Source organism: Montipora foliosa, chromosome 1 (genome assembly GCF_036669935.1).
Source record: "Montipora foliosa isolate CH-2021 chromosome 1, ASM3666993v2, whole genome shotgun sequence".
In the NCBI taxonomy this organism is placed as follows: Eukaryota; Metazoa; Cnidaria; class Anthozoa; order Scleractinia; family Acroporidae; genus Montipora; species Montipora foliosa.
Genome location: NC_090869.1, coordinates 23,414,804 through 23,424,803, shown reverse-complemented (window position 1 = coordinate 23,424,803; position 10,000 = coordinate 23,414,804). Strand labels below are relative to the sequence as shown.

The 10,000-nt window shown below is 39.1% G+C and overlaps 1 protein-coding gene across 1 annotated transcript; it reads left to right on the top strand.

The window, feature by feature from the left end:
- The first annotated feature begins 1,356 nt into the window (after positions 1-1,356).
- On the top strand, positions 1,357-6,828 carry LOC137976302 (uncharacterized). Its single transcript, XM_068823604.1, has 7 exons — positions 1,357-1,507; positions 2,349-2,704; positions 2,957-3,022; positions 3,730-3,794; positions 4,936-5,007; positions 5,699-5,788; positions 6,248-6,828. The coding sequence occupies exons 1-7, from the start codon at positions 1,472-1,474 to the stop codon at positions 6,727-6,729; spliced, it is 1,167 nt and encodes a 388-aa protein (XP_068679705.1). The 5' UTR covers positions 1,357-1,471; the 3' UTR covers positions 6,730-6,828.
- Positions 6,829-10,000: the final 3,172 nt, after the last annotated feature.

Here is a 10,000-nt window from a genome sequence, read left to right as displayed (position 1 = left end):
CATTTTCCCCTCCCTTTTGTCATGAAGTTAAAACAAAGTTCGAAGCAAACATTTGGAACAATCCAAAGAGAAGCCTGTTTACAAGCTACCTTTTTGGGACGATTTTGTTCATTTGTAGCTCGTTATGACCACGATCACATCCCAGAAAAATACGGAATTCATCGCTTCGTTCCTAATATTTGTATGACGTCTAGGGATGCAAATGATATTTACAATGATTGGTCTGGGTTTTTTTTCTTTTAACGTACATGTTTGTGCTGTAAGAAAGCTTTTTTGGGTCTGGTCTAGTGTCTTTCTATCTTCTTGTAGCGGCTTTTTCAGTAGCCTGCGTGGCATTCCAACAAACTAAGAGAGCCTTGACTTGACTCGTGTCACAATATTCTAACCCGACATTACCTAAATCAACACAGAGGACAAAGGATTTTCGACGCTTCACACTGGAGTCCAAATGATTACTCGTATGTTTTCAACCAACCATGAATTGTGGAATTCTAATAACAGAATTTGACCGCTCTGATCCTGGGTTTGTTTGTGGACTCCTCAGTTGATCCAATGTTGCGCTTGCCAGTGTGTATAGTGCTTTATTTGATCTCCCGCACTAGAAGATTATATGTCCGGTTGGGAAAATAAGCTGCATTCTTTCACGGGCAGTTTTAAGGGCATTCGTGCCGCACTGAAAAATAGTACAACCTCGAACAATGTATAGATTATTCATCAAGTAAGGGTAAAACTTGAGGATAAATTCAAAGTGACTGAAAACCTCCCTGGCCATATATATAAGGAATGCGGAAACAAATCATGCACCAAAGTTAATATATTAATATTCATTTCAATCTTAAATTATAATTCCCGCTTTGAACGCGTCAAACAAATCCGTGACAAACTCGTTTGACTGGCTGCCAAACTACAACATGAACAGAGAGAATGAAGAGGGTAGTTTCTAAAGAAACTGTGGTGCTGCGTCGGTGGGGAAGTAGTATACAAAAATTTGGTTTTATGAAGGGAGTTGATAATGTACATTGGCCACCGTACAGAGATTCTAAAAGCTGACGTTTCGAGCGTTAGCCCTTCGTCAGAGCGAATCGAGGAATTATGGGTTACGTGTAGTTTTTATAGTAGAGTAGGCCGCCAATTTTATTGATTACTGATTACGTGTAGTTTTTATGGTAGAGTAGGAGCTACGCTGTTGATGGTAACATACCAACATGAACACTCGACTCGCCGACTTCTGTGTAAGAATGGTAAACACTGATTTCTTGTTTGGAGAAAGTTTTTATGATAACCCATAGTTAATGGAGAGGCACCAATGTAAAAAAAAGTATTACCGGTATTCATGCTTGTCTGACTGCGATTCAGTGACCGAAACAACATCTATAGGAGCAGACCACGGCAGATAGGCGACTGCAATCCTGGTTTGGAGGGATAGAGGGGGAAGCAATGAACCATACAACCAAGAAAAGACTGATACATTATGAACTTCGTGCTTGTCGACTTGCTGTTGGCCACGGTACGTTTTCTTGCTTAATTTGCTAGTTAATTATGTCCGTAATTCTCTGTTGTCTTTATCAAATCACCCCTTTCGGAATATTTTCCTTTTATTATTTTTTCTTAATGCGCGAGCGGGCAGAATTCTGCGAATCCTGCAATCTGATTGGCTCTGGGAGCGGGCGAAATTTCTCTATCTTGGCCGCCATCCCCGGGCGGAACCCGGGCGGAATCCTAGTTTGGGTGAGCTTGTGTGATGGGACGGCGCCAGGTGACTTAAAATGCCTGCATTGAAATGTTTTTAAAAGTAAACAGTGTTGCTTTACAAATTATTGTGAACAAAATCAGTCAACCGATCATTGCGGTATTGCCTCAGTGATATTTCTCTTTTGATAATAAGCATCGCAGGCCAGCCTTAAGCAATGATTCCCAGCCAGCATATCTTTTTAGGAAAAAATGGGCCGTATTCGAGACCTCGGGTACAGTTTTTCCCAATACAGACCGACCATGGCCGGTGAATGACATATCTGTCGTGATTGTGGTTAATCAATCAAATGAACTAATTTTTCACGTTTCGCTATTACACGTCAGTATTCCGTTGAGGCAATTATTTTCCCATGTCGAGAATTTTTTGTCCATTGAGCAAATTAAGCAGATTCGCGAACAGGGCTTTCATTCGATTCGCGACTGGCAAAAGTGTCAAGTCCTCTTTCTCAAAGTAAAGCCAAGGTATTTTTACCACTGAAGAGAGTTGTTTGTCCGCAGTGTTTTGTTGAAGTCGTGCAACGTCACATAATCATTAAAACACGAAAATTCTCTTGCCAATGATTTAGCTTGATTAGTTAATACCTTTGAATATCCAGATGTTGCCACAATTTCTTTTTGGAAGGAAAAGGGGTTGTTTCTTTGATTCTTCGATTTTCGCTAACATGCGTGGGAAAAATTTGACCCAGCGAGCAGAAACTCCTAGACACCTCCTTACAGGCAATCATCTTCGTTTTATTACACTACTGATGATATGTTGCTGTACGTTGGCAAACGCTATGGTGAGTAATGAAAGTCCAGAAAGACCACAGCCTCGAGAGGATATTGGCAACACCGAATCCTACGATGATGTTGGCGAAGCTAGTGAAAACCTCATGCCCTCACAGCAAAGAGAACGAAGATCAGCCAGCAATTATCGAGTTCTTCAAGAGCGTCTTCAAGCATTGGAGGAAAGGTAAATTTTCAAGCGATGCCTCAGTAATGTGAGTGTTAGTATCCTGGAAACGACATGCGACACTTTGTTGTACTTCGTGGTGAACCATTCTTATCAACATACAAATTACAGAAATCTTTACCACACAAAATTCAGCAGCAGCGCGGTATTTTTAACACTATGGGTTATAGAATTTTCGCCTCGAAAATTCGTTTGAAAATAGAAGTTGCTTACCATTCAAGCCAAGTTGATGATGTAATGTTTTCTGCACAGGCACAACAAAAGCAAGACACTGATGGAGAAGAAATTTCAAGAAATGGAAACCAGATTTATTAAACGGTACATTCAAGTTTAGTTAGTTTAACTTCCGACACAGATTTTTTTAACGTTCTGACTTAATAATCAAACTATTTTTCAAGTATTGTTTTTCTGAAATTCAAGTTCACAATGTACTGTACATGATTTTTCAATCATACAGTTTTGGATAACGCTCCTTTGATTTTTGAGTTGATTCAGTGCGATGGATGCTGCCAACTGCCTGAGGGAATCAACAAGCCCTTCCCCCTCCCCCCCCCCCCCAAAAAAAAAAAAAAAGCCAGACAATGCATTATTAAAATATGTAAATTGTGACTACTCTAGCAGAAGCTTTAATGTGAAAGTTTATTGAGGATGCGTCAGCCAGTCATCAATGCAAACAAATCCTGACTACAGCATAGGACCATTCAAATAACACGTGAAGGTTTAAAATCTTATGAGAAGGAGTGCTACGCAAGATACGAAAAAACCACCCTTAAGAAGTGGCCAAAAAATATGTCAGGGAAACGTATTTCTCATCTAATGCAGCAGTACCAGACCCTGAGAAAAGGGGACAACTAAACTGCACATACAATATAAACTTCGGCTTGAAGATCATTTTAAAAAATGAATACCCAAGGAGCCTCTCTATGGTTCCGTCAGAATATTACTTTCTGACTAATTCATTCCCAATCATTCAACCGTCAGAAATAACATTTATACATGATTTGTTGTTTGTTGCTTTCCTGCAGACTAGACGCCCTATTGAATTCACCACCTCGATCAAGTGACTCCTCTCTACTGTCCTACCTGCTTGGTCTGTATAATTATTATGTCTGCATGACAGTAAAACCATAAAAAATCAAAAGAAATATACTTACACGTAAAGACGTTAATTTAACATAACATAATATCAAATAAACATAACATAATACCACACAATTTAAACCATTTTAAACAAAATTATGATAAAGCATGCGAGCACTAAATATAACATACAGAGTATAATCCTTTTTAATATAATATATATATAGTTTTCTGCTAACTATAATGATTAAGTCAAACTACGGCTTTGAAATTCCCTAAACACAAAGGCTCAACAAAGAAATAACTCAAAGGATAAGTTTGATGTCCGAGGTGGAACGCTGATATACATTGTACATAAAGAGTATTGTATATTAATATAACATAACAGTATAATAACATAATAAAATACAACATGTCATATACAACTTCCTAAGGGAGGGTCTCATACAGCATAAAATTACGGGCACCTTAATTAGCCAATCAAAGTGTGCATATTGTCTAAGATATAATCAAGTGTACTATAACATGTATTGCAATATAGGAAATAGTATGCTTTCTAGGGGTTATTTGGGATAACTACCACTAGCGATATTTCAAAATTCATCAAAAATATTATGAGCCGCCAAGCAGTGAGTGATATTTTGGGAATCTTGAACTTCCACGAGTGGTGTTTATCTCAAATACCCCGCAGAATTCATGCTATTTTTGTTTACAGTCTACATGTAGGCTGAGAAGCTGTAATGTTTACAAGTATTTCAAATTTGGGGGAAATAATACTGGTCTTAGCCAAGCACATTTCAGAGATTTCTCAACCTGTAGTATAATATGAGGAACAGGGTGTGATGTGAAGAAACAATACGAAGTCTTGAAAATTCGGTAAAAAAGGAACCATTTTGCCCTTTGTTTGGTTTTAAAAGGTTAATGTAAAGTTGTTTTAAATTCATTCGTTGTTTTCTTTTTCAAAACCCATTTAAAGTAACAAAAGTATTAGACACAGTTACGAAAAATTCTTCAACAGATGGCCCCATGCAGCGTTTGTTTAAGCACACTGAAATGTGCTTAAATTCTCATATAAATTCTGTGAAGACAGTTGCTACTAGTTGGCTTCCTCATAACAATTTCTGGGCTTTTTCTCATTTGGTTCACTTCAGTGCGGGATGGTCGATACAACGGTGTGGGACGAATAGGCCCCCCTGGACCACCAGGAAAAGCAGGACCACAAGGTATTGTAATAGAATTCGCAAAATCCCCAACGAGTACACATAATACCAAATGCCCCTGTAAGGATGGTGCCTACTATTGTTATTGCACATACGTTCTGCGCGTCTCGAGATACTCTGGTTTCCTATCTGTGATGCTAACTGATAAAGGGATATTTTTGCACGGTTTAAACTATCCGGAGAAAGTAGATCTTAGCAAGTACTCTTGGTATACAAAAAGAAAATTGGGGGGAACCATGCATTTTTTAGAGATAGTTAAGCGTCAACTTGAGAAAGAACGCCATACACTACTTTGTATTTTAAAGTTTTTTACAAATATAAATTGTTCATGAATTATCTTGGAAAAATGCGTGGTTACCCCAATTTACTTTATGCCGGGATTTCAATGGCACTTGTTGAGATCTACATTTCCTGCATAATCATAAACCGGGGCAAAAGTACTTTGAATTAGTAGGCGCCGTCCTCCTTGCCTGGCAAAGAGCTTGCAGGTGAGCCTTCAAAACTAGCCTGATTTTTGGAATAAACAAAGGAAAGGAACTCTTAACCAGTGTTCGCATGATAGCGGTTAAGTCAGGGGGCTAATTCAATGCTATTTCTCACAATATCCCATAAAAGGGGTGTGGATGAAGCTTGAAGAAAAACTTGCTGTTGGTAAGAAAGTTAACATTCAATTGAAATTCAACATTTCTATCAGGTTCAACAGGGCCACCAGGAAAATCTGGGGTGACATACGTGCGCTGGGGAAGAACCACATGTCCAAGCGGCGCTGATTTTGTTTACAAAGGTACAAGGAAAAAAAAGGATCTCAAGTGGATTTGAGGGCCATAAAATAAGCTGGACAAGACAGGAAATAAAACTGATTTTTTTTTTTTAGAAAACTGAAGGAAGAGAAAGGAAGATTTGCAATCAAATATACTCAAATCTACCTTTCCTATCCTTTCACTCCCCCACAGCCAATTTTTGCGAAATGCCAAGTATTATTCGGAACCTCACTGTCAGTTTAGCGACTTCGACTACTTTACTAGCTGTTTGTTTTGAACCACAGTAGGCCACAACTTTCCACTGTTTTTTAGGTGTACAAGTACTCAATGTATTACTTCACCTTTTCACATTATTTTAATTAAAGTTTTTTTCATATGCCAAGGAACAATGCATTCAAATAAGATAGCAATATGACCATAAGCTTAAAACGATTTTTGACATTCGTTTTTTGTTTATTTTCTATTTTAAACATTTGTATAAGGAATAATTGGAGGTGAAGACCACAACCATCCTGGTGGAGGAGGAAACTACCTTTGTCTTCCAAACAAGCCAAAGTACGACAAATACAAAGATGGGTGGCAGAACTCTGGGTATGTTTATGGCACAGAGTATGAAGTTAACCAGTACAATGGTGATCCCTTTAAGACAAGCCTTCACAACAATGATGCAGTCTGCGCTGTGTGCTTCGCAAAGTCGCGCTCCTCAAAGCTGATGATCCGTGCAAGGAATGTCTGCCCATCTGGCTGGACTGAAGAATATCATGGGTACCTGATGACAGAATACTACAACCACAAAGGCCCCAAGAACTTCATCTGTGTTGATGGGGACCCAGAGTCCGTTGTTGGAAGCAGTGCAAACAAAAACGGTGCTTTGTTGTATCCTGTGGAAGGAGCTTGTGGTTCTTTACCCTGCAGTCCTTACGTTGCTGGTCGAGAGCTGACATGTGCTGTATGCACCAAGTGACCCAGTTATCAGTTATTAATGACCTAAAACCGTAGACAAGATTGCTTGAAAGAAATGTCACAAGTGCCAGGATACTAATAAATGCTACTCGAAAATGCATCCATGTTTTGTTGCTTTATTCATTCTTCTTCCCATGGCCCTTCATTCCATTGGCCATCCTCTTTTAAAGGTGTTCTAGTCGTTTAACTTGTGCTTGCTTTGTTCGAATTTTGAACTGTCTTCGGCAATAATTATTATCTTCATTTCTGCCCCCCACCCCCCCCCCCCCCCCGCCATTCCTCGCAATGAGCTAAATTTATGGACCAAATGCACCCATAAAACTGATTAATAATTAATATCTGGACTTACAATTATTTATAGCAATATGGCATACGACAAGCAAGCAAATTGTTATAAAATAGGCCGCAAAAAAAAGAGCTCTCATTGTCAAACCCCGCGACTATTCTGAAAAATAAACCTTCAATAAGAAAAATTAGCAAAAGTTTTACAGATTATCATTCAACTGCACTCAGCAGAGTACAAATAACACCCAAAACGAGCACAAATGTACTACAAAAGACCGGTTTGACAAGTGTTTCGACCATTAGTCTTGCGTAAGCGCCAAAAAAGGGCTGAAAATGCTAATTTTTTCCCCCCCAAAAAAGACGATGAATGTTGAAAAAAACTGGTTCCTAGAGACAAGCGATAACCTACACGACAATTAACTTTCTCTGCTTATCGATGAAAACCGAAACCAAATACGACGAAAATAGAAAAAGCTGACCTCAATGTAAGAGCACTCGCCTCCCACCAATGTGGCCCGGGTTCTATTCCAGACTCGGCATGTTTGATTCTTCTTTCCTCTGCACTGAGAGGTTTTTCTACGCCAGTACTCCGGCTTTCCCCTCTCCTTAAAAAACCCATAATTTGACTTGATTTACGTTGATTGTTCATTTCAGTTTACGGTGTCCCCAATTTGTGCTCCAGCGCTAGAACGACTAGACACTTTAATAAAGTTCCTTTTTTAAAGCAAACCGCTGCCTTTCGTTCGCTGTTTTACGTAAACACGACCCTCAGTCTCGTTAAAACGTCCTGAAATCTTGGAAAAAGATATGCACGTCTCTCGTCATCTTTCACATCATTTGGCTCCAGATATAGAACTGATTTCTCCCGTCTAACGTTTCTCCTTACGTTAACGTAACTGATCAGTGAAGATAAGATTGATTAAACGGAAAAACCCCAAGCCTAACCGCAACCTTGTTCCCAGGGTTTTCAATTGGGGTCTTTCTCGTCATCGACGAAGAGACCCTAGGAACGAGGTTGACCCTGACGCTAATACTGTTGATGGCGTTCAGTCTTAATGTAACACTTCGGGATTTGTATAAGGAATTAAGCTAGCATCTTCTTTGTTGCTGATCTGGGGAAAATGGTTGATAATCCGCTGGATATTATTGTTATTTCTTTAAGAAAACAGTAATTAATTCGGTCATTGTAAAATGCAGACTGCAGACTGGGTCTAAAATGAAGACTACGGTACAAAATAGGCCTCGGCCTTGGCCTCAGTCTGCATTTTAGATTCAGTCTGTAGTCTGCATTTTATACTGACCGGTCACTAATTTTATTTATTTACCTCAAATAAACAAATTTTACAGAACAGGGTATGGTACACTCTTGTGGAAGGGCAAGATAAAGTTACCTAATAATACGCCTAGTAATAAGTTTCTAAAATTGATTCCTCACGCAAACTACAAATATATAGGTAAAATACACACGTAATTATAATAAAGTGACAATATTGTGTTCATAGCTAGAAGTTTCAATAATGAGAAAAGTACTTCCCAACGCTAATTTCTGCTTTGCATTGTTGGACGAAACTTGAGGAAAGTCTCAACGATTTTTTTCCAGGATTGTGGAATCATGCCTTATGCCAATCCACATAACCACCCGTCTTTGCACTTTTCCTGTAGTAATGATCCAAACAAAAGGCGTCAAAGTGGATATATTGGAACGTCTGACACCCTATTCACTGTGGAATGAATATCGAAGTCGTTACACTGATAAGTACAAGAAGCCTTCAAAAGTACTAGTGCATATGAACAATTTTGAAGAGATTAACCTCAAACTACTTAGTGAATTCCGTTTTGGGGAATTCTATCAAGATTACATGGAGGTACACTGAAGATGTGTTGGAGAAAATGCTTTAACTATTTAAAACCAAGAGAAGAAAATTATGGAGGAGAATGAAATGAAATGATTAAAGAAAAGAGAGCGGAAAATAAGACAAAAGAGTGTTATAGCAAATATTTAATTTTAAAAAGCTTCCTTGCGATAAGGGGTTCGTTTCTGGAATGTTTAGAGCTTTTTTAGGTCGTAAGTCAGGGAAATAAATCTCTTTGTATCTTCAACCCAGGACGGTGTCAAGGTATGGCAATTTGCTATTACCGATATGTTGTTCTTTCGGGTCTCGTAAACTTATTGAATAACCAGATCTCTAAAATAACCAGACACTTTTTTCCCAATTGGCTTTCCTGGCACGAGAAGTTATCGGGACTTTTGCGAAACGGGTCCCTCGTCTGTAAAGCATATACGAGTTATTGCTGTTAGGTCCAAGCACCGTACACTTGAACGTGATGTTACCAGATGCATTCCCCACTGGTTAGTCCAGTAACAGTTGTTGGGTAGGAATCATACAAAAAAAGAAAGGAAAGGAATTTTATTTAAGTGTCTAGTCGTTCTAGCGCTGGAGCACTAATTGGGGACACTGTAGACTGAAATTAACAATTAACGCAAATCAAGTCAAATGTTGGTTTTTGAGGAGAGCGGAAAACCGGAGTAACTGGAGAAAAACCTATCGGTGCAGAGTAGAAAACCAATATATGACGCCGATTCTGGGAATCGAACCCGGGCCACAATTGTGGGAGGCGAGTGCTCTCACCACTGCGCCATCCCTGAACACTCCTCGGTGTGGTGGTGAAGCAATGTCAACATGGATGACTCCATTACTTTGCAGGTCAGTATTGTCTGTGACGACAACATAGCTTTCACTAATCGATTTGTCCTAAACTAAATTAAATCGAGAGTGAAAGAGTTGTTAACGAATTCCAATTGTTACTTTGGTTTGATAAACAAATGTAACTTAGGGTGCGTTCCTTTGGGATGATCCGAAAAATGATCACTGATCCAAGATCACTTGGATCAGGGTGCATCAAAGGAACTGAAAAATCCTTTCCCAGAGTGGATTCATCGGTTCCTTTGATGCACCGTGATCCAAGTGATCTTGGATCAGTGATCC

Coding starts and splice junctions, on each gene's coding strand:
- LOC137976302 (XM_068823604.1), top strand. CDS start 1,472: ATGAACTTCGTGCTTGTCGACTTGCTGTTGGCCACG. Junction 3,023..3,729: donor GAAACCAGATTTATTAAACG/GTACATTCAAGT, acceptor GCTTTCCTGCAG/ACTAGACGCCCTATTGAATT. Junction 5,008..5,698: donor AGGAAAAGCAGGACCACAAG/GTATTGTAATAG, acceptor CATTTCTATCAG/GTTCAACAGGGCCACCAGGA.